Source organism: Pongo abelii, chromosome 20 (assembly GCF_028885655.2).
Source record: "Pongo abelii isolate AG06213 chromosome 20, NHGRI_mPonAbe1-v2.0_pri, whole genome shotgun sequence".
In the NCBI taxonomy this organism is placed as follows: Eukaryota; Metazoa; Chordata; class Mammalia; order Primates; family Hominidae; genus Pongo; species Pongo abelii.
Window position 1 is genome coordinate 43,758,161 of NC_072005.2, and position 24,760 is coordinate 43,782,920.

The window sequence follows — 24,760 nt, forward strand, 5'->3', positions numbered from 1 at the left end:
AGGAGGGGCGGGATCTGACTCGGGTGTTCCCAGGAGCCCCTGGCTACAGATTACTGTCAGGTGGGGTGGGAGCAGGACCAGGTGGGGACAGAGGTAGGCGGAGATGCACGATTCTGGATATAGTATTTTAAAGGCAGCGTTCACCAAATTTCCTGGTGATGCCTAGTTGTGGGCATGAGAGAAGTCAAGGATGCCACTGGGGTTTTGGCCACAGCAGCTGAAAGGAGAAGCCATGAACTGTGCAGGAAAACTGTGGGAGATGCAGGTTTGGGGGAAGGTACAGCCCTTGGCTTGGCCTTGGCCATGTTCGATGAGAGGTGCCTGATAGATACCCAAGTGGAGGTGCTGCAGGGCAGCCGAGTTCGAGTGTCAAGTCAGGGGCAGAGGTGAGCCCAGAGGCAGAGCGCTGGAGATGTCCATTGTCTGTGGTTTTTGAGGCTGGATGTGACTGCCATGGGCTTCGCTCTGTAGAAATGTGGTCTCCCAGCGTGACTACCCGCCTCCCAGGGAGCCAGCACCTTCTGGGCCTATAAAGATGCCCCAAAGAGGAAAACCATCAATGGAGGCAAAGCAGGTGGACAAAGAGGCCAGCCTCCCCACTTTCTCGCATCCGTGGTTCCCCACTGAAAGCCACACCGGCAGTGACACCCTCAACTGAGACTAGACCACATCCAGCCAGGCCATTCTCTGCGGTGGCCCTGAGTGCCCTGCCCGGTCACCCAGGCCACCTTCCCCAGCAGGAACATGGGCCCGAGAGTACCCTGGGCTTGCACCGGAGGTGGCAGTGTGATTGCGAGCTCGGGGTCCCACAGGCCTGGTGGGCAGTTCTGAGTCGGGCGTATGTTTGGTATGTGGCCTCAGCAGGGACCTCCTCCCCCTCAGCCTCAGGTCCCACTCCTGTAGTGGACATCCTAGGTGTCTCTCCTTCCAGGGAAGTTTGTGGGGGGTCCAGTGAGATAATGCCGGCCAAGACCACGGCCCATCATTAGGAGAACAAGACCTCCTGCCTATCGGGCACTCGCTCTCCACCACTGCCAGCATTGCCGTTGTTGAAGCCGAGGGAGGAGGCAGGGCTTGACAGCACAGGCGCTAAACCAGGCCGACCTGAGCCCCACGTCCTGCCTGGCCCTTTCCCACTGTGCGACCTTAGAAAAGCTGCTTAACCTCTCTGAGTCTTGTTCCACATCTGTCGGAGATGTTCCTGATACCCACTTCACAGTGGTACTGGGAGGACGCAGCAGGGTAATGTATGCAGAGTGCTTACCATAGCGCCTGACACAGAACACACACTTAATGGGAATTATCATTATGTTAATGATCTTGAATACCATAGTGATCAAAAGTCAGCTTTGGGGTTAAACCACCGGCGTTCAGCTCAGTTAGTGCATTTGTAATTTCCATAGATAATATCTAAATGCCCTCCACTGGGGTTGGTCAATTTTTATTTATTTATTTATTTATTTATTGAGACGGAGTATTGCTCTGTTGCCCAGGCTGGAGTGTAATGGCGCGATCTCGGCTCACTGCAGCCTCCACCTCCCAGGTTCAAGCAATTCTCCTACCTCAGCCTCCTGAGTAGCTGGGACTACAGGCATGTGCCATCCCACCCAGCTAATTTTTTTGTATTTTTAGGAGAGACAGGGTTTCACCATGTTGGTCAGGCTGGTCCTGAACTCCTGACCTCAAATGATCCCCCCACCTTGGCCTCCCAAAGTGCTGGGATTACAGGCATGAGCCACCACACCTGGCCAATTTTTTTTTTAAGGTCAGCAAGATACTTGGTTCAGGCATACTGACTAGGCTGGAGAGGTTAAACCAGTTGACATCCACAGCAGCTGCTACTTTTTTTTTTTTTTTGAGACGGAGTCTTGCTCAGTCACCAGGCTGGAGTGCAGGGGTGCGATCTTGGCTCACTGCAGCCTCCTCCTCCCAGGTCCAAGCAATTCTTCTGCCTCAGCCTCCCAAGTAGCTGGGACTACAGGCATGCACCACCACACCCAGCTATTTTTTGTATTTTTTTTTAGTAGAGACGGGGTTTCACCATGTTGGACAGGATGGTCTCAAACTCTTGACCTCGTGCTCTGCCCACCTTGGCCTCCCAAAGTGCTGGGGTTACAGGTGTGAGCCACCGTGCCAGGCCTGACATCCACAGCAGCTGCTACTCTTAAACCCGCTTCACCTTTGGACCAGCAATTCTACCAGTAGAACTCTGTGTCCCACACACAATCCCATGCTTGCTCAAAGTTGCATGTAGAGGGAAGGCCATTGCAAGACTGTTCAAGATAACCTAAATATCCATCAGTAGGAAACTGGCAGGTCATTGATGTACATTCATGTAGTGCAATACTATTAGGGTAACATCACATTCAATTATGTGAAGACCTATCGTGAAGATATAAAGAGAAAAGCAAGTATAGACATATTACAAAGTGAAAAATTAAGTTGTAGGACAGTGTTTATTATGATTCCATTTTTGTTTTTTAAAAAAGTTATGGGCCGGGCACGGTGGCTCACATCTGTAATCCCAGCACTTTGGGAGGCTGAGATGGGTGGATCACGAGGTCAGGAGTTCCAGACCAGCCTGGCCAAGATGGTGAAACCACGTCTCTACTAAAAATACAAAAATCAGCCAGGCTTGGTAGCCAGTGCCTGTAATCCCAGCTACTCAGGAGGCTGAGGCAGGAGAATCACTTGACCTGGGAGGCAGAGGTTGCAGTGAGCCAAGATCACACCACTGCACTCTAGCCTGGGTGACAGAGAAAGACTCCGTCTCAAAAAAAAAAAAAAAAAATCTATGTACACATAACCAACAAAGGATTGCTACCTTGCATATGTAAAGAACTCTACTAACCAATAAGATAAAAGATAGTCAGTCTGGGCTGGGTGCGGTAGCTCACACCTGTAATCCCAGCACTTTGGGAGGCTGAGGCAGGTGGATCACAAAGTCAGGAATTCGAGACCAGCTTGGCCAATATGGTGAAACCCCGTCTCTACTAAAAGTACAAAACAATTAGCTGGGCGTGGTGGTGCCACACCTGTAATCCCAGCTGCTTAGGAGGCTGAGAGGAGAATCACTTGAACCCTGGGCGGTGGAGGTTGCAGTGAGCTGAGATCACACCACTGCACTCCAGCCTGAGCGACAGAGCGAGACCCCATCTCAAAAAAGACAGTCAAGCTCATAGATAAATGGGTAAAGGAGGCTAGGCATGGTGGCTCACACCTATCATCCCAGCACTTTGGGAGGCTGAGGCAGGAGGATCACTTGAGGCCAGGAGTTCAACACCACCCTGGATGCCGTAGCAAGACCTCAAAAAAAAAAAAAAAAAATTAGCCAAGCATGGTGATGCACACCTGTAGTCCTAGCTACTTGGGAGGCTGAGGCAGGAGGATGGCTTCAACCCAGGAGTTCAAGGTTACAGTGAGCTATGATCATTCCATTGCACTTTAGCCTGGGTGACAGGGAGAGAGGGAAATGGGATATTGCACGGCTTCAGTGAGGCTCTCAGAACAGTGTCTGGCACATAGTATGTGCTGAGATGTATTCTGTGTTACTAAGTGTTGCACTCCAAGGTGTAAATTGATGGGGTCATGCTGTGGGTGAGCAGACAGGCTGGAAGAGGGGCCAGATTCTTCAGGCCCTGGCCTGAGTCACTCCTAACCACTGGCGTGTCTCCTGTTTTCCTACAGAGCCTTTGTGGCATGTGCCCGCCCAGACCAGGCTCTCAGCCATAGCTGGAAGCAGCGGGAACAAGCACCCGTCCAGGCAGGATGCAGCAGGCAAAGATTCCCCCAACAGGCATTCCAAAGTGAGTCTGGGCCCCACCCTGCCCCACCGGGGGAGCCAGGCCTGCCTGGGTGTGGCCTCTGAGCTTCATACTTGAGCACATCCTCCACCTCTGCCACCTTCCACTCAGCAGAGGGGTTGAATACTTGGTCTGAGTTGGAACCAACCAGGTTCACATTCTGGCTCCAGCCCTCATCAGCCAGGTCATCTTGGGCAAATCCCTTTACCTCCTCAAGCTGCAGTTTTGTCATTGTTCCATCAGTCATGGTAAATCAGCTGAGCCCCGAATCTCAGTGACTTCATACAGTGGAAGTGGATTTCCCTCTCCTGTAACAGCGCAGTGCAGGTATTCAGTGAGCATCTGCCCACCATTCACATGGTGATTCAGAGCCCAGGCTCCCTCCCTCTTGTGGCTCTGCTGTCCCTCAGAGGTTCCAAGCCCTCTGCTGGGTCCCTGCATCTTTCTAGCAGTGGAGGTGAGTGGGAGAAAAGATCACATGGGAGGTGTTTTTTAGCCCAGGCCTGGAAATGGCATGAATCACTTCCATTCCATCATGTGGCCACACCTAACTGCAAGGGAGGCTGGGAAATGTAGTCTCGCGTGTCCCAGGAAGGCTGGGAAATGTAGTCCTGTGTGTCCAGGAGGAGGAGATGGTTTGCAGGGGCTCTTGGCAATCTCTTTGTATCCATTCATTCAGTGGGTGTTTGACAAGTGCTTACAACACTCCAGGCATTGGGACCATGATGATGAAGAGGACAGACCAGCCCTGTCCTCAGGAAGCTGACTTCCCACTGGGGGCAGCAAGCAGTAAGCAGATAAACAGATCTGTTGTATAAGAAAAAGCGCAGGCTGGGCACAGTGGCTCACGCCTATAATCCCAGTGCTTTAGGAGGCCAAGGCGGATGGCTCACCTGCAGTCAGGAGTTCGAGACCAGCCTGGGCAACCTGGTAAAACCCCGTCTCTACTAAAAATACAAAAATTAGCCGGGCGTGGTGGCAGGCACCTATAATCCCAGCTCCTTGGGAGGCTGAGGCACAAGAATCGCTTGAACGCAGGAGGCAGAGGCTGCAGTAAGCTGAGATTGCACCACTGCACTCCAGCCTGAGCGACAGAGCGAGACTCCATCTCAAAAAAAAAAGAGAGAAAAAGCACGGTCCAGGGGAGAGAGTGACAAGCACTGCAGCTCAAGGATGACGTGGTCAGAGAGGGCCTTTGAGGGGGTGACGTTTGAGCGGAAACCTTGAGTGAAGGAAGGGAGCGCCCACGAAGATCTCTCAGGGAAGAGCATTGCAGGCAGAGGGAGCAGCAGGCGCAGAGGCCCTGAGGGGGAGTGCCCAGTATGTTCAGAGAGTAGCAAGGGGGCCACCATGGCCATAGCAACATGATCGGGAAGGAGGGGAGATGAAATTGGAGACCGGGACCCAAGCATCAAAGCCCTGTGGGCCATGCTAGGAACTCTCACTTGTGCCTGGAGAAAGATGGAGCCACAGGTGGGGGTCATCATCTAACTCAGGTGTTCCCAGCCTTCTGCTGGCTGCGTGTGGGGAATAAACAGGGGGATGAGGGTGCAGAGAGACTAGGGAGGAGGCTGCTGCACTGGCCCCGGGGGGAGGACAGGACAGGCATGGACAGGACCAGGCGGAGCCGTGGAGCAGGAAGTGACAGGTCCCGGATCTGTGTTGAGGACACGAGCAGCAGGGTTTGCTAGTGGGCTGGAAGTGAGTGAGAGCAAAAGCGGGGTCAAGGTGAGTCCACGGCTCTTGGCAGGGGCAGCTGAAAGCATGGCCAGCGTCATTGAGATGGGGAGGATGCTGCCGAGCTCAGTCTTAGATTCGCTGAGTCTGAGATGTGGGAAGCACGTTCTGTGCATGATGTCATTTGTTCCTCTGAACAGCCCCATGAGGCAGGCTTACTATCACCCTCCATTTTACAGATGTGGAAACTGAGGCTAAGGGAAGGTAAATCACTTGCCCAAGGTAATACAGCCAGTAGATGAGAAGCCAGGATTTGAAGGTGTCTGGTCCCAGGGTTCAGGCCCAGGCGGAGGGAGGACCCAGTGAGGAAAGATGCACCCCTGCCCTGGAGTCTGGGAATGACACGCTTCTCTTGCCTCTCAGGGAGAACCTCAATACTCAAGTCATTCCAGCAGCAACACCCTTTCCAGCAACGCATCCAGCAGCCACAGCGACGACCGCTGGTTCGACCCCCTGGACCCCCTGGAGCCAGAGCAAGACCCCCTCTCCAAGGGTGGCTCTAGTGACAGCGGCATCGACACCACCCTCTACACCTCCAGCCCTAGCTGCATGTCCCTGGCCAAGGCTCCACGGCCCGCCAAGCCACACAAGCCCCCTGGAAGTATGGGCCTTTGTGGCGGGGGTCGCGAGGCCGCTGGGAGGTCCCACCACACAGACAGGAGGCGGGAGGTCTCCCCTGCCCCTGCAGTTGCTGGCCAAAGCAAGGGCTACCGACCGAAGCTGTACTCCTCCGGCTCCAGCACCCCCACGGGACTGGCGGGGGGCAGCCGAGACCCACCGAGGCAGCCCAGGTAAGCTGTTGCACCTAGTCTGGGTTCTGACCACCTTCCACTTCACCAGTTCTACTTCTACGGTCCTGATGGTGGGGTTCTCCTCCCCAGAAACACACTCACGGATGAATGCGCCTAGTCATTGGTTTGCTGACAGAATTGGGGGGGCTCATGGACCTCTGCCTTACTGCCCATCCATCAGCCTTCAGGGACCCCAGGTGAGGGAAGGAAACCCCTGGCCTTCTGTCTCTCTGTTTTCATCTGTCTCTGGTTCTCTCTGACCCTCTGTCTCTTTTTTCTTTGCTCTCTGCTGAGACCAAAAGTTTTTATGCTTTCTAAAGGGTCACAGACTGTATCTGTTAGAGTGCATTTGGCTGGAGGCAATAGGAAACCTGACCCACTGTGGCTTAAACAAATAGAGGTGTAACAAACAGTCCCCTGACATGAAGTCCAGAGAGGGCAGAGCCAAGGTAGTGCTGTGGCTTGTGGAGAGCCTCAAGGATTGGCACTCTGTCTCCCTGCTTGGCATCTTTACCATGCTGGCTCATGTCTCACTGGCCTTGAGATGGAGCTGTGGTGCCTGGCGAGTGGCAGTTGGGGACAGAGAACAGGGGAAAATTGGCAGCTTCTGAGCACCTTTCCCTTCCTATGGAGAAAGCAAACACTTTCCCAGAACCCCTTTCAGCAGCAGGCATCACGGGGCCATCCCAGCTACAAGGAGGTCTGGGAAGTTGCAGTTTGGTCTTCCAGGCTCTACAGTATAGGGCGATGGTCCCCACAGAAGCCCTCGAAGGCTTGTTCAGCCCAGCTGCTGGCCCCCACCCAGAGTTTCTGATTCAATAGGTCGGAGCGGGAGACCTGAGAACATGCATTCGTGTTTTTTGTTTGTTTTTTAGACGCAGTTTCGTTCTATTCACCAGGCCGGAGTGCAGTGGTGCGGTCTCAGGCTCACTGCACCCACCACCTCCCAGGTTCAAGCGATTCCCCTGCCTCGGCCTCCCGAGTAGCTGAGATTACAGGTGCCCACCACCATGCCCAACTAATTTTTGTATTTTTAATAGAGACAGGGTTTCACCATGTTGGCCAGGCTGGTCTCAAACTCCTGACCTAAAGGGATCCTCCCACCTCAGCCTCCCAAATTGCTGGGATCACAGGTGTGAGCCACTATACCCGGCTGAGAATATGCATTAAGTTCTCAGTAGATGCTGATGCTGCTGGTCCCAGGACCACACTTTGAGAGCCACTGGTAGAGAGGCAGACGGGGGTAAGAGAGAAAGAGCAGGTATTGGCTGGGCACGGTGGCTTATGCCTGTAATCCCAGCACTTTGGGAGGCCAAGGCGGGTGGATCATGAGGTCAGGAGATCCGGACTATCCTGGCCAACATGGTGAAACTCCGTCTCTACTAAAATACAAAAAAAATTAGCCAGGCATGGTGGTGGGCGCCTGTAGTCCTAGCTACTCGGGAGGCTGAGGCAGGGGAATCGCTTGAACCCAGGAGGCAGAGGTTGCAGTGAGCCAAGATTGTGCCACTGCACCCCAGCCTGGCGACAGAGCAAGACTCTGTCTCAAAAAAAAAAAAAAAAAGAAGAGAAAAAGAAAAAAGAAAAGCAGGCATTGGCCAGCCAGCATCCTGGAGTCCCGACCACACACACTGACGTTCGGATGGAGGCGATGAGCCGCCTTCCAGAAAAGGGCACAGAGATGGGAAAAGTATTCTACAGACACAGAGCTCAGCCTCATCCTTGGACCCCCTTAGGGTTCTGTGACCCCAGCAGGGCTTGCTGTGCTGTAGTGTCCAGTGCCAGCCGCTGAGTCCACAGCCCCACATCCCTTCCTGAGCATGCTTGGGGTGGGCTAGCCTGAGTCCCTGATAGCCATCAGCGCTCAGAACCTGGTTGGCGCAGGGATCTTCCTCTCCTGTGTCGCCCTAAAGCCTTTGCCAGTCCTCAAACCCCAGCCTCTCTCCACACAGGACACCCACACTCAGGCAGCCAACTCAGACTTCTGACCACAGTCCACAGTAGAATTGTGTCCATCTATACAGAAATATCTATGTTAAAAAAAAAAAAAGTGGCTTTGAGCAGTGGCTCACACCTGTAATCCCAGCACTTTGGGAGGCCAAGGCAGGCGGATCACAAGGTCAAGAGATCGAGACCATCCTGGCCAACATGGTGAAACCCCATCTCTGCTAAAAATACAAAAATTAGCTGGGCGTGGTGGTGTGCACCTGTAGTTCCAGCTACTTGGGAGGCTGAGGCAGGAGAATTGCTTGAATCCGGGAGGCAGAGGTTGCAGTGAGTCAAGATCATGCCACTGCAGTCCAGCCTGGCAACAGAGCGAGACTCTGTCTCAAAAAAAAAAAAAAAAAGTGGTTTCCAAAATAATTCTTTTTTGAAGCAGTGGTTTCCAAAATAATTCTTAACCTGTGTGTGATACACTTTGATCCAATCTACTGTATTTAAAAACGTTTAATGCTGATCAATCCCCACTCAGATGATTTCATGGCTTCCAGTGTTCTCTGGCATATTTGAAAACCACTGTGTTTGAGTGACTGTAGTGTCAGCACTTCCCCGGGCACACCGTGGTCCAAGGGTCTCCTTGAGTCAAAGAGCCAGGAGAAGGGCTAAAGGAGGAAAGAGGAGACAGACAGAGAGAGGGACTGTCTGAGTGTTTTAGATCTCTCAGTTCATCTCCCTAGACAAGTGGCTGTTTGTTTTTTAGAAACAGAGTCCTGCTCTATCGCCCAGGCTGGGGTGCAGTAGTACGACCATAGCTCACTACAGCCTCGAACTCCTCAGCTCAAGTGTTCCTCCCACTTCAGCCCCCCAAGTAGCTGAGACTACAGGTGTGTGCCCCCATGCCCAGCTAATTTTTTAAGTTTGTTAGTAGAGAAAGGGTCTCACTATGTTGTCCAGGCTGGTCTCGAACTCCTGGGCTCAAGTGATCCTCCCACCTCGGCCTCTCAAAATGCTGGGATTATAGCCATGAGCTACCACACCTGGTGACAAGTACCTCTTAATCTTTTGAACACATGGACTCTTTTGAATGGCTCTTTCATTCATTTATTCATTCATTCCATTCATAAGTATTTCTTGGGGATTTGCTCAGTCCCAGACACTGTGCTGGGAGCTGAGAGAAATCAGGAGCACATTTGGATGAGGCCCCCAGGCCTCCCCACCGCCCACTGTCAAATGAGGGAAGCAGATGAGAATCAGATAATCACTGAGACAAATGAATAACTGTGCCCACCGGGGCCGGGCACAGTGGCTCACGCCTATAAACCCAGCACTTTGGGAGGCCAAGGTGGGCGGATCACCTGAGGTCAGGAGTTCGAGACCAGCCTGGCCCACATGGTGAAACTCAGTCTCTACTAAAAATACAAAAATTAGCTGGGCGTGGTGGTGGGCACCTGTAATCCCAGCTACTCGGGAGGCTGAGGCAGGAGAATCCCTTGAACCTGGGAGGTGGAGGGTACAGTGAGCTGAGACTGCGCCACTGCACTCCAGCCTGGGGAATAGAATGAGACTCCATCTTAAAAAAACAAAAACAAAAACAAAAACAAAGCAAAACAAAAAAAAACAATACATTGCACTCCAGCCTGGGTGACAGAGTGAAACTCTGTCTCAAAAAAATAAAAAATAAAACACTGTGAAAAAAAAAAAACGAAAAACTTGTGCCACGAAGAGGGACATGAAGCCAGGAGAGTCTATACCAGGGGTCTCAGGTCTCAAATGCAGTAGCCCCCATTCCAGGCACGGGACCAGCGAATCCGAACAACTGGGAGGATTTGAAATCCGAGACCTAAAGACAGCCAGGCCTGGAGTAGACTGTGGCTGAGATGGGAGGGTGGGTATGAGAACCCTGTGTCTGAGGATCTGCTGAACCCAGAAATGAAGGGAATGAAATGGGAGAGGAGCCCGCTGCAGAAGAGGGCCCTGCGGTTGGGAGCTTTAATTTGCATACAGACAATTGATGCTAATTGCAAATCATTCTTATCTGCTCCTTAAAGCTGCTTCCTGAAGTTTTCTCCTAGGCAACCAGGCTTGAGTGTGGCACAGCATTTCCCAAAATGGGGTGCTTGAGGTGATTTGGGTGGTGCGGGGAGGAAAATGTTTTATTTTAAATGGATATATGCTTGCTTTCATGAGTATTAGGAAAAAGAGTTTCCAACTCACCCCCTGATTTTACAGATACCACCTTGGACGAGTTAAGGAGAAAATAAAATGAGTTGATTTAAAAAAACATATCCAGGCCTGGTGCAGTGGCTCACGCCTGTGATCCCAGCACTCTGGGAGGCCAAGGCAGGTGGATCATTTGAGGCCAGGAGTTCGAGACCAGCCTGACCAACACGGTGAAACCCCATCTCTACTGAAAATACAAAAATTAGCCAGGTGTGGTGGTGCACGCCTGTGGTCCCAGCTATTCTGGAGGCTGAGGCGGGAGAATCGCTTGAATCTGGGAGGCAGAGGTTGCAGTGAGCCGAGATCACGCCACTGCACTTCAGCCTTGGCAACAGAGTGAAACTTAGTCTCAAAAAAAAGAAAACAAAACAAAACATATCCATGTGGATAAGAGTGTGGCCTTTAGTGTCAGCCCACCTGCATTCAATCCCTCCCTCAGCCACTTCTTGGCTGTGTACCCCCAGGCAAGTGACTGAACCTCTCTGGGCCTCAGTTTCCTCATCTGTAACACTAGGGATAAACCACATACCTACCTCATAGGGATGTGGTGAAGATTGAATGTACCCTTAGAACAGTGCTTTGATTGAAGACTGCCTGTCAGAATCATGGGGTATGAGGGTGTATTTGAAAAACACAGAAATGAGGCCTTGCCCCAGATTCACGAAATCAGAATATCTCCCCTGGTCCAAGACCTGTTACAGGCAGTGCTGGGGACACAGCGGTGACTGGGGGAGCCCCAGTCCTGCCTGACAGACGCATTCCCAGACAGAGACAGCCCAGAGGGGTCAGGTCAAGATGGTCGAGGCCCAGGCTGAGGGGTCAGGGTCAGGGTCAGGTTCAGGAGGGTGGGGGGCCCAGGCTGAGAGGTCAGGGTCAGGGTCAGGTTCAGGAGGGTGGGGGGCCCAGGCTGAGGGGTCAGGGCTGGGATACAAGGGAGCCGGGAAGAGGGGTCAGGGTAAGATGAGGGGGCATAGGTAGAGGGGCCAGGGTGGGGTGGAGGGGGGCCAGGCAGAGGGGTTGGGGCAATGATGGAGGGGTACAGGGACATGGGAGCCCAAAGGGGGCCCCCCTAACCCAGTTGTGAGAGGGGCCAGCCCAGTTGTGGGAGGGGCTTTCCTGGAGAAAGAGTCTGAACTAGCCAGGGAAGTCAGGAGGGAAAAGCAGTCCGGACAGAGAATGAGACGGACTCCCACCGTCCATCTCACCCACCTCACTCCATTGGCCTCCCACAGTCTTCCCATTTCAGTAGGCACAAGTTCCCTGGATGGTCACAGAGCCACCTGCTTGGGGCCAGACGTTGGTTCAAGTGGCCACACGTGCCTCTGCCTCCCATGGCGGCCACACTGCAGTGTGCACCGGGCAGCCCAGCAGCCCCCTGCATGTGCTGTCGTCAGAACGTGCCCCTGGGCTGGAGTGACAGCCTGCTCCCCAGCCTCTGCTCCTGGAAGGCAGGCATCTTTGAAAAGGCCCAGCATGAGCACTCATTGACTGCCCTGTGTCTACCTCCACAGCACTCTGTGGCATAGAACTTGGTATTTATTCACACAGCGAGCGCCTGCTGTGCACCGGGGCCTCTGCAGGGAGCTGGAACAGGCAGACCAGATCCCCACCGTCCTGGCATGGACGGAGGTCCATGGGAAACAGCTGGTGAATAATGCCAAAAGTCATGAATGAATTGTGCCAGGGGACAGCCTGCAGAGACGGGTGGGGTCTGAGGGTGGATGGGATGCAGGACTGGAGGAGGTATCTGATCTAGCCTAGGGCCAGGGATAATGTTCCTGAACGAGGGTCACATCTGCCAAGGATGAGGGGGACTGGGAGGAGGGAGCGGGTGAAGGAGGAGGGGGGTTCAGTGGGGCTGGAGAGACATTCATCTGGGATGCAGTTATACAGGTGTTTGCTCTGTATTTTAAATTGTGTGTGTATATGCAACATATATATAGACACACACACACATTCTGGGCCTCAATATATGTTGTGAACCTCAGTATGTATATATACAACTATGTATATATACACACATTTTTTTTTAAGTCTGTTGAATTTCTCATTCAGATGAATGTATATATGACTATTTACCATTAAAAAAAAAAACAGAAGGGAAAGATGAGGCGTGGAGAAAGCATGTCTGTGAATTAGAGCTGCATGTGCAAAGTCCCTGTGGTGGGGAGGAGGTGGTATCGTCAGGCCACTGAACACAGGCCCCTTGGCTCAAGTATAGAAATTGTGGCTGGGCACAGTGGCTCATGTAATCCCAGCACTTTGGGAGGCCAAGGCAGGAGCATCACTTGAGGCCAGGAGTTTGAGACCAGCCTGGGCAACGTACACCCATCTCTATCCTCCTACCAAACTTTTTTTTTTTTTTTTGAGATGGAGTTTCGCTCTTGTTGCCCAGGCTGGAGTGCAATGGCACAGTCTCACCTCACTGCAACCTCTGCCTCCCAGGTTCAAGTGATTCTCCTGCCTCAGCCTCCCGAGTAGCTGGGATTACAGGCATCTGCCACCACGCCCGGCTAATTTTTGTGTATATAGTAGAGACAGGGTTTCACCATATTGTCAGGCTGGTCTCGGGCTCCTGACCTCGGGTGACCCGTCCACCTTGGCCTCCCAAAGTGCTGGGATTACAGGCATGAGCCACCATGCCTGGCCAAAAATTTTTTTTAATTAGCTGGGTATGGCAGTAGGCTCTTGCAGTCCCACCTACTCGAGAGGCTGAGGTGAGAGGATCAGTTGAGCCTGGAAGTTCAAGACGGCAGTGTGCTGTGATTGCACCACTGCACTCCATCCTGGGTAACTGATTGTCACCCTGTTGAATCAATCGATCACTCCATCCTGGGTGACAGAGCAAGGCCCTGTAGGTAGGTAGGTAGGTAGGTAGGTAGGTAGGTAGGTAGGTAGGTAGGGCAGCCAATGGGAGGTTGGGGAAGTCAGCAGTGGCCAGAACATTCAGGGCCCTTACCAGCTCCATTATGGAGTTTGGATCTCATCTTAAGAGCAGCCAGGGTAATGCGGGTGGATTTGTGTTCCAAAATATGGTGCTGGCAGTGAGACAGGAGGCAAAGTCTCTGAGGGGGCTGAGGCTTGGATCTGCATAGGAGGACGTGGGCCTGAGCTGGAGGACAGAGCAACTGTGGATGTGGCAGCAGGTGGCATTGCCAGGAAATAAGCTGGGAGGGAGATGCAGGCCCAGGGCAGAGCCAGCACGCCATGTGAGAGTCCAGGGTGACTGCCACGTGTCTGGAGGCTGCCATGGCCTGGGAGCACCTGAGGTGCTTGTGAGAAGAGGAGGCAGGGTGGGGCAGCCAGCAGGGACTGATTCTTCTAGTCACTGACCTTTGCAGCCCCCACTCTGTGCCAGGTATCGTTCCAGACACAGCGGTGCAGCAGCATCCCTCCCTTATGGAGCTGTCATTCTCCTGGAGACAGGACAAGACAGACAGACAGCCGAACCACCATGGAGTGTGCCAGGAGGTGATAAGTGCTGGGGAGGAAAGGCAAAAACAGAGCAGGTCTCTGGGAAGGCTTCTCAGGAGGTGATGCATTGTAGGAAGCCAGGGTGAGATCCAGGCAGTGGAAACAGTAGATGTCTAGACCCTGAGGGTGAACTTATTCTCAGTGCTCCAGAAATGGTCAGGTGGCCAGAGGGGCTGAAGCAGGTGGGACAAGGGGAGAGTGGCAGGAGGTCAGCATAGTGAGATGGCAGGAGCCTGGTTCTGGCGGGCATATTGACCAAAGTCAGATGCTGGGATTTGGTTCCAAGGGACATGGGAGCCACGGGAGGCATTTGAGCACATAATCTGACTTAATGTTTTTAAAAAGATTACTGTGGGCTGGGCATGGTGGCTCACACCTGTAATCCCAGCACTTTGGGAGGCTAAGGCAGGTGGATCACTTGAGCCCAGGAGTTCAAGACCAGCCTGGGCAACATGGCAAAACCCCATGTCTACAAAAAATTAGCTGGGTGTGGTGGCACACACATGTTGTCCTAGCTACTTGGGAGGCTGAGGTTGGAGGATTGCTTGACCCCGGGAAGTGGAGGCTGCAGTGAGCCGAGATCGCATCACTGCACTCAGCCTGGGTGACAAAGTAAGACCTTATCTCAAAAAATGATAATAAAATGTAAAAATAAAAAAATAGAAAAGATCACTGTGGGCTACTCTGGAGAGGACGGACTATCTTGGGCAGGGGGAGGATGGTGGGCAACATTCAAAGGCTGCCAGGAGAGGGATGGGTCCTGACACGCCCAAGCGGGGAGCCCCCTACCCTCCCTTCCCCGGACTGCAGCCCTCACCGTGGAAGCCGCTGCAGCCTGTAGCAGCTTGTGCCCATCGATGACCTCACAGATGCTCCCTCCAGACATTCGTCATGGGAGCCCAGCTGCCAGGCATGCTGCCAGGCGCCAGTGCCTGCCGTGGGCACTGCGGTGGGCTGAGTGATCCTGGGCGGGCAGCCACCTGGCCCTCGCCCTCTCCTGAGGCAGTGCACACTCCAGAGCTTTCTGGGCTTCCAGAGCAATTTGTCAGAGCTGTTAGGAGCAGTCAGAGGCTCTCGGCTCCACATGGAGCTGACGCAGCCGGGCGTTCCCAGGCAGGCAGGAAGCACGTGGCCTTGCTTCCCCAGGCTGTGCCAGGAGTCCCTGGGATGCCCTTCTGGGGGCACAGCCCTGAAAGGTAATCTGAGGGCCTGAAGATCCACCGGGGCCCACCCTGCCTGTGAGTGTTAGGAGGCTGGGGTCACCCGAGACAGAGACCTCCTTGGAGAGTCACAGCTTGGGAAGAGGAAGCCGGGCAGTCTCCTGGAACTCAAGGGAGTGCAGGAGCCAGGCAGAGATCTGCGGGGTGGGGAGCAGTGCAAAGGTCCCGAGGTAGCAGCATTTCTGATGTGTTTGAGAAACAGCTTCTGCATGGCTGGAGCAGAGTGAAGGAGAGGGAGTGTGGAGGAGCGGGGGGCAGATGGGGGGCCCTGTGGGGAGGGCTCTGGGTCTTACCCAGAGTGAGGTGGAACCCCGAGAGAGTCCTGATCTGATTCACATGTTCCCAGGATCTCTCTGGCTGTGTGCTGAGGCTGAGGAAGGACACAGGAGGAAGAGGGAGCCGGGAGGAGGCCGCTCGGACGATACAGGTGGCAGTGGTTGGTGGAGGTAGCGAGCAGTGGCTTGATTGGTATCTCTGTTGAATCTCTTGCCTAGACCCTCTCTGTGTCTGCTTCCTGAAGACCCATTGCTTCTGCCCCGCAGGCCACAGGGGCAATGTGGCTGCTCACGGCTCCTACACTGGAGCACAGTTCCAGCCACATGCAGGGACAAATTGGTTCTCCAGCCCACGACACATGTCAGGGAGAGAAAGCAAGATTAGTCCAGAGTGAAGGCCAAGCCGCTAGGGGCCCTCAGAGTGTGTGGGTGAGCAGTGTGACTTCAGGGCTCTTCCTCTGACTGCCTATGTGTACATCACAGCTCCACCTCTTACCCCAACTGTGTGATCTCTCAGGCCCCTTAGGTGCTCTGACGCTCAATGTCCTCATCTGTAAAATGGGGGTAATAATAGGATCTGTCAGCCAGGCACAGTGGCTCGCCTGTCATCCCAGCACTTCGGGAGGCCAAGGTGGGCGGATTACCTGAGGTCAGGAGTTTGAGACCAGCCTGGCCAACATGATGAAACCCCGCCTCTACTAAAAATACAAAAATTAGCCAGGTGTGGTGGCGGGCGCCAGTAGTCCCAGATACTCGAGAGGCTGAGGCGAGAGAATCACTTGATTGCAGTGAGCTGAGATGGCACCACTGGACTCCAGCCTGGGTGACAGAACTAGACTCTGTCTCAAAAAAAAAAAAAAAAAAAAAAAGAAGGATCCATCATCTAAGGTTGTGAGAGCGAACTGAGACCATGAGACCATGAGTTTAAAGCACTTATCACAGGGCTGGAGACATAGCTGGGCTCAAGTGTATCAGCTGCTGCTGTGTTTTATTCTCATGTATTATGTATTGATATTTATCATTAACAATTGTTGTCACTGGGAGTACAGAATGGTGGTTAAAATATCGTCTCTCAAACCAGACTACCTATGTCTGTGTCCTGGCTCTTATCCCCCACTAGCTACATCATTTGGGGCAAGTTATTTCATCTCCCTGGGCCTCAGTTTCCCCCACCTGGAACATGGGAGTGGTGGTAGTTCCTGTCTCAGGGTTGCTATGGCGGCTAAGTGAGGTGACGCCTATAAGATGCTTAGAACAAGGCCAGGCAGCTTCCACAGGCTCGGAGTGGTCAGCACTGTCACTGCCACCTACCGTGCCACTGCTCCTCCTGGAGGCAGGGACCACAGCTCGCTCCCTGAGAGCCTGTCACCCACCTAGGACCACCCATTGGTCCCCTTCAGAGTCCCCAGGCTGAACAGACCAAAAGCATTGCACACACTTATGCAGCTCGTATGATTTCTCTACTCAGCCTCTGGTTTTTCAGCTTTTTTTGGAAGCATAAATCTTTTGACTCCAACAAAATGTTAAATGCTCCCCTAAGATGTCAAGCAGGTAAATGCATAGCCTCTCTGGTTGAAGGTGAGGATGGAAGCACAGAGCACGTTGCCTGCCCCTCCCCTGCTACCACCAGTGCTGTCTGAGCCCAGAGCCCAGGGACCCACCACCTCCCTGGCACCTGCAGCTCCCCGGTTCCTCCTCAGGACTCAGTGCTGAGCATTTAGCACGTAGGGTCTCGTGAGGCAGGTGCTGTCATTGCCTCATTTCTCAGAAGAGGAAACTGAGGCTCACTGAGGGGAATAGACCCCACCCAAGTTGGCCAGTGTGTTGATGGGAGCCAGGATTGGAACTGGGTCAGGTGGACAGCAAAGCCCACACCATGCTGCCCCAGTGTTCAAGTTGATACTGAGGCTTCAGGAGGATGCATGGGCACACTGGCACTCCAGAAAGAAAGAACGTTCAGGCTGGGAGCTGTGGCTCATGCCTGTAATCCCAGCACTTTGGGAGGCCGAGGCGGGCAGATCATGAGGTCAGAAGTTCAAGACCAGCCTGACCAACATGATGAAATCCCGTCTCTACTAAAAATACAAAAATTAGCCGGGCATGGTGGTGGGTACCTGTAATCCCATCTACTTAGGAGGTTGAGGCAGGAGAATCACTTGAGCCTGGGAGCCTGCTGAGTAGCTGGGATTACAGGCGCACACCGTCACACTTGGCTAATTTTTTTTTTTTTTTTAAGTACAGATGGGGTTTCGCCATGTTGGCCAGGCTGGTCTCAAACTCCTGACCTTGGGTGATCCATTCGCCTCAGCCTCCCAAAGTACTGGGATTACAGGCGTGAGCCACCATACCTGGCTGGCCACTTACTTTTTACCCTGTGCCATTTATATAGTTTAATTAGACTTTTTTTAGGGTTGTTTGGGGGTTTTTTTTGTTTTTTTTGTTTTTTTTTTTTTGAGTGATGGGGACTCTCTGTCACCCAAGCTGGAATCCAATGGCACAGTCGTGCCTCACTGCAGCCTCAAACTCCTGGGATCAAGCGATTCTCCCACCTCAGCGTCCCAAGTAGCTGGGACTACAGGCATATGCCACCATGCCCAGCTTAATTTGACTTTTATTCCGTACATATTCCCCATCATTACTACTTTCAGAGAGAATCCATTAGTGTACACTCCTCCAGAGATTTTTCTCTAAACCTTTACCAACCCAGTTCTTTGTTCTTTCAACCATACCACTTAGGCCTGGCATGGTGGCTCTCACACCTGTAATCCCAGCACTTTGGGAGGTCAAGGCAGGCAGATCACCTGAGGTCAGGAGTTCAAGACCAGCCTGACCAATATGGAGAAACCCCATCTCTACTAAAAATACAAAATTAGCTGGGTGTGTTGGCACATGCCTGTAATCCCAGCTACTCCGGAGGCTGAGGCAGGAGAATCGCTTGAACCCGGGAGGCGGAGGTTTCAGTAAGCCAAGATCACGCCATTGCACTCCAGCCTGGGCAACAAGAGTGAAACTCCGTCTCAAAAAAGCAAACAAATAACAAAAAAAAAAAACAAAACAAACAAAAAACATACCACTTAACCCTTACCTTGCACGAAATACAGTGACTTTTTAAAAATTCTAGTTTAGCTGGGCCGGGCGCAGTGGCTCACATCTGTAATCCCAGCACTTTGGGAGGCCAAGGCGGGCGGATCATGAGGTCAGGAGATCGAGACCATCCTGGCTAACATGGTGAAACCCCGTCTCTACTAAAAATAGAAAAAACTAGCCAGGTGTGGTGGTGGGCGCCTGTAGTCCCAGCTACTCAGGAGGCTGAGGCAGGAGAATGGCGTGAACCCGAGAAGCGGAGGTTGCAGTGAGCTGAGACTGCGCCACTGCACTCCAGCCTGGGTGACAGAGCAAGACTCCATCTCAAAAAAAAAAAAAAAAAAAAAAAAAAAATTCTGGTTTATTTTTCCAGGTGCGGTGACTCATGCCTGTAATCCCAGCTCTCAGAGAGGCAGAGGCAGGAGGATAGCTTAAGCACAGGAGTTCGAGACCTGCCTAGGCAATTTAGCGAGACCCCATTCCCCACAAAAAGGGGGGGAAAAAGACAAAAAAAAAAGTGTAAAATTCTACTTTATTTCTTTTTTTCTCTATACATGTGTGTATATATCTATATATTTTTTCCCTTAAATACACAGAATCATGTTTTATACCATGCATCGTTTCCATTTACTATAGCTCAGACCATCTGTCCTCATACATGAACAGAGATTGACCTTCTTTGCACTGGCTGCATAGTTTTTGATCATAAGGATATGCTTGCAGCAGGGCACAGTGGCTCATGCGTGTGATCCCAGCACCTTGGGAGGTCGAGGCAGGTGGATCACTTGAGGCCAGAAGTTCAAGACCAGCCTAGCCAACATGGTGAAACCCTGTCTCTATTAAAAATACAAAAATTATCCAGGCATGGTGGTGAATGCCTATAATCCCAGCTACTCAGGAGGCTGAGGCACGAGAATCGCTTGAACCCCGGAGGCGCAGAGGTTGCAGTGAGCCGAGATCACACCACTGCACTCCAGCCTGGCCATTTCCAACTTTTCCTGATTATAAACAGTACTACAGAGACCATCCTCATACCTGCCTGTGTGTGCTTGTGCAGGCTTTTGGTTTTTTGTTTGTTTGTGTGTGTGTGTGTGTGTGTGTGTGTGTGTGTGTTTTGTAGCTGAGACTATGGGCATGTGCTGCTATTCCCAGCTATTTTTATTTTTTTGTGGAGACGGGGTCTCTAGGGCTGGGCATGGTGCCTCACAACTGTAATCCTAGCACTTTGGGAGGCTGGGGTGGGAGGATCATTTGAGCCCCGGAGTTCAAGACCAGCCTGGGCAACATAGCAAGACCCCGTCCCTAGATAGGGTCTCTACAGCAACTCCTGGGCTCTAGCAGTTCTCCCACCTAAGCCTCCCAGAGTGCTGGGATTACAACATGAGCCACCATGCCCAGCCTTGTGCAGGCTTTTCTATTGCATGGATTTCTGGGAGGCCAAATGTCTTGTTTTTGTTTTTGAGACGGAGTCTCAGTCTGTTGCCCAGGCTGGAGTGCAGTGGCGTGATCTCGGCTCACTGCAACCTCTGCCTCCCGGATTCATGCCATTCTCCTGCCTCAGCCTCCCGAGTAGCTGGGACTACAGGCGCCCGCCACCATGCCCAGCTAATTTTTTTGTATTTTTTAGTAGAGACAGGGTTTCACTGTGTTAGCCAGGATGCTCTCGATCTCCTGACCTCGTGATCCACCCGTCTTGGCCTCCCAAAGTGCTGGGATTACAAGCATGAGCCACTGCACCCAGCCAGGCCAAATGTTAAGCTGAGGCCAGTCATCCTTCAGTTCTCAGTTCTGATGCTCTTGTCTCCTGGGGAAAGCATTCCTGACCTGTCTCCTGGGGAAAGCATTCCTGACCATTCTTGGTGTTACATGCTTCAATAGTTCCCTGAACATCTCCTCACCAATGCATACTCTGCTCCATTGATAGATGTTGCTAAATTGTGGAATGCATTACATAGTTGCTGTTTCAATCCAGTCGGACAATCCTTGCCTTTTGATGGGAGTGTTCAGACCATCCACGTTAAATGTAATTATTACTGCTAATGGTTGGATTTGCATTAGCCATTTTGCTATTGTTTCTGTATGTCTGCTATCTTTCTTGCTCCTCCGTTCTTCCTTACTGCCTTATACTGTAGTAAATAAATACAATTTCAGGCCAGATGTGTTGGCTTACACGTGTAAAATCCCAGCACTTTGGGAGGCCCAGGCGGGCAGATCACCTGAAGTCAGGAGTTCGAGACCAGCCTGGCCAGCATGGCAAAACCCCATCTCTACTAAAAATACAAAAATTAGCTGGGCGTGGTGGCGTGCACCCGTAATCCCAGCTACTCAGGAGGCTGAGGCAGGAGAATCACTTGAGCCAGGAAGGCGGAGGTTGCAGTGGGCCAAGGTTGCACCACTGCCCTCCAGCCTAAGTGACAGAGTAAGACTCTGTCTCAAAAGTTAAAAATAAAAAAATATATAATTTGGTGTAACATTTGGATTCTACTCTTGTGTAACTATCTTTTTAGTTATTATAATGTGCATCTATCAGTGCAATTCAGGTTAATACTAAATTCCAATAAAATATAAAACTTTTCTCCAATATTGTCCTATTTCCTTCTCCCTTTTTTGTGCTCTGTTTATCCTAAACATCTATATATGTTTTAACCCAGCAGTATAGTATTATAATTATTGCCTTATACAGTCTTATGTCTTTAAGGAAGTTAAGAGAAGAAATAAGAAAGGGTATACTTTTATAGAATCTTATTTTAAACCACAGTTTGCCATCTTGGGCTATTCATTTCTGTCTACTGACTCAGGTCATTGTCTAGAGTCATTTATTTCAGCCTGAGGACGACTTTTTTTTTCTTTTTTTAGACGGAGTCTTGCTCTGTCACCCAGGCTAGAGTGCAGTGGTGCAGTCTCAGCTCACTGCAACCTCTGCCTCCTGGGTTTAAGTAATTCTCCTGCCTCAGCCTCCTGAGTAGCTGAGATTACAGGTGCCTGCCACCACTCGGTTAATTTTTGTATTTTTAGGAAAGATGGGGTTTCACCATGTTGGCCAGCCTGGTCTTGATCTCCTGACAGGCAATCCACCTGCCTTGGCTTCCCAAAGTGCTGGGATTAACCCAAGGAGTTTTAAAATTATTTTGTATCAGGCAGATGTGCTAGCAACAAATTCTCTCCATCTCTGTTTATATAGGAACATCTTTCTGTTGCCTTCATTTTTCAAGGATGGTTTTGCTAGATATAGAATTCCTGGTTAACAGTTGTTTTCTTTCAGCACTTTAAAAGTTACTTTTTATTTCATTCTTTTAAATGAAAAGTCAGCAATTAATTGTATTTTTTTTTCTTTTTTATAGAAATGGGGTCTCACTGTGTTTCCCAGGCTGGTTTCCAACTCCTGGGCTTGAGTGATCTTCCCGTCTTGGCCTCCCAAAGTGCTGGGATTATAGGCCTGCTAATTGTAGTGATGCTCCTCTATATGCGATGCATCATCTTTTTCTTGATGCTTTCAAGATGTTTATCTTAGCATTTAACTTTCTTTTTTTTTTTTTTTCACTCTTTTTGCCCAGGTTGGAGTGCAATGGCATAATGGTGTGATCTCAGCTCACCGCGACCTCCGCCTCCCGGGTTCAAGCGATTCTCCTGCCTCAGCCTCCCAAGTAGCTGGGATTATATGGATGCGCCACCACGCCCGGCTAATTTTTTTGTATTTTAGTAGAGACAGGGTTTCTCCATGTTGGTCAGGCTGGTCTCGAACTTCTGACCTCAGGTTATCCGCCCGCCTCGGCCTCCCAAAGTGCTGGAATTACAGGCATGAGCCACCGCGCCCAGCCAGCATTTAACTTTCAACTCTTTTTCTAGGTGTGAATCTCTTTGTATTTTTCCTACTTGGTGTTTGTTGAGCTTCTTAGATGTGTAAGGTTTTCATCAGATTTAAGAAGTTTCCAACCGTTATCTCTTCAAATATTTTTTCTGCCCCTTCTCTCCTCTCCTTCCAAAGTTCCTGATGCACATGTGTTGGTACCCTTGATACTGTCCCAAAGGTTCTGCTCTGGAAGAACTTCTTCACTCACTGAGCTGGGAAGAGGTCGGGGGAGGACAAAATGTGACGAATTTCCTCTATTCTTCCCTAAAGCTCAGTTTCTTAAGCATAAATGCTTCTCAAATTGTTGTATGTGTTTGGCCAATTTTTGGAGTACTGAAATGGTTGTTTGTGGTCAATGTTGTCATCTCTGGGGAGATTTGCCAGTCTTCTCATTTGACTGTAGTCAAAAGTACCATCCAGTGATACTGCTAAATTGACCCTCAAAAGGGATTTATTAACTTATATATATAATCCTAGCTGGGTGTGGTGGCACACGCCATGTTCCCAGATACTTAGGAAGCTGAGGTGGGAGGATCGCCTGAGCCCAGGAGTTCGAGGCCAGCGTGGGCAACATAGTGAGACCTTGTCTCTTTAAATAAACAAAAAACCAATAATCCTCCCACCCATCCCCCCCAAAATGCCCCCTTTTATATACACATGCGTATATTTTTGCATAGAAAAAGGTTGACCGGGTGTGGTGGCTCACACCTGTAATCCCAACACTTTGGGAGGCTAAGGCAGGCGGATCATCTGAGGTTAGGAGTTTGAGACCAGCCTGGCCAACATGGTGAAACGCTGTCTCTACTAAAAATACAAGAAATTTAGCTGGGCGTGGTGGCACACATCTGTAATCCCAGCTACTGGGGAGGTTGAGGCAGGAGAATCGCTTGAACCCGAGAGACTGAGGATGGAGTGAGCTGAAATTGCGCCACTGCACTCCAGCCTGGGCAACAGAGTGAGACTCTGTCTCAAAAAAAAAAAAAAGAAAAAGGTTAAGGGCCAGGCCCAGTGGCTCATGCCTGTAATCTCAACACTTTGGGAGGCCAAGGCAGGCGGATTGCTTGAGTCCAGGAGCTCAAGACCAGCCTGGGAACATAGTGAAACCCCATCTCTACAAAAATTAGCTAGGCATAGTGGTGCATGCCTATAGTCCCAGCTACTCGGAGGCTGAGGTGGGATGATCACTTGAGGCTGGGAGGTCGAGCCTGCAGTGAGCTGAGATCGCGCCACTGCATTCCAGCCTGGGTGACAGAGTGAGACCCTGTCTCAAAAAAAAAAGAGAAAGGTTAGGAAGGAAATAGAGCAAACTGTAAGCCATAGTTCCCTCTCGAGATGGGCAGGAGGTAGGATCGCCACCTTTAGCTGCATAGGTTGTACCAAGGAGACAGGAGTGAATTTTTCAGATTCCCATAGAGGAACCAAATGTGCTAGAAGGCCATCCTCAGGTGGGATTAGGCGCTGTGCAGGCAGTCTTCCCTTTTCTACAGATAGGCGTCTATATTGTTGGAATTTTCCACAGTGGTAATATATTTGTGTCTCTCTTGTGCAAATGAACTTTTTTGATTCCCAAGAGTAAACTTCAATAGCTCTGTCTTGCCAAATGTGGAATGGATTTGGTTTTTTTTATCTCTTTCATTTTTGCTTTGCAGTGACATGGGCTCGAGGGTTGGCTACCCCGCTCAGGTTTACAAAACTGCCAGTGCAGAGACTCCTCGGCCCTCCCAGCTGGCCCAGCCCAGCCCGTTCCAGCTCTCCGCCTCCGTCCCCAAGTCCTTCTTCTCCAAGCAGCCTGTACGCAATAAGCACCCAACAGGGTGGAAGAGAACGGAGGAGCCCCCACCACGGCCACTCCCCTTCAGTGACCCAAAGAAGTAAGTGCCTGGATGTCCAGCGAGGCGCCCGCCAGATCCACTCCAGGGCGTCTCTGGGGCGGAAAGAGGGTGATGCCACATGCTGTCATTGCACAGACGACTGTGGGCTAGTGTACAAGTGTACACACTGGGGCTGCAGCTGCAAACAGGACAGGCGAGAACCTCTCTTGGGGAGCTGGCATTCCAATTGGGGTGACCAACAATAAGTAGAATGAATAAGAGAAGCACGCAATAGGTCGATGGTGGTTATCCCTGTGCCGTATCCGGGTGTGGAACATTCCAGGGAGAAGGCGTAGCAGCTGCAGAGGTCCTGAGGCAGTGAGTGACACAGTTGCCTGTGGGCAGGCCGGGGTGGCTGGAACAGTTTGGGCCAGGGGAGGGTGTGGGAACATGAGATCAGGGAGGGATGGGAGCAGACCATAGAGGGTCTTGAGGGCTACGTGGAAGGGACTTGGCATCTGCCCTGAGTGAGATGGAGCCACAGGAGGGCATGG

General features: G+C 51.4%; 1 protein-coding gene across 8 annotated transcripts in view; it reads left to right on the forward strand.

Moving 5' to 3' along the window:
- The window catches only part of SIPA1L3 (signal induced proliferation associated 1 like 3), a 299,853-nt gene that overhangs the window by 250,364 nt on the left and 24,729 nt on the right, over positions 1 to 24,760 (forward strand). For all 8 annotated transcript variants that reach the window (XM_054540313.2, XM_024237020.3, XM_063720074.1 and 5 more), the window contains 3 exons: positions 3,688 to 3,806; positions 5,904 to 6,331; positions 24,045 to 24,266. In XM_054540313.2, the coding sequence (XP_054396288.2) occupies positions 3,688 to 3,806; positions 5,904 to 6,331; positions 24,045 to 24,266 (769 nt within the window). The remainder of the gene's footprint in view (positions 1 to 3,687; positions 3,807 to 5,903; positions 6,332 to 24,044; positions 24,267 to 24,760) is intronic.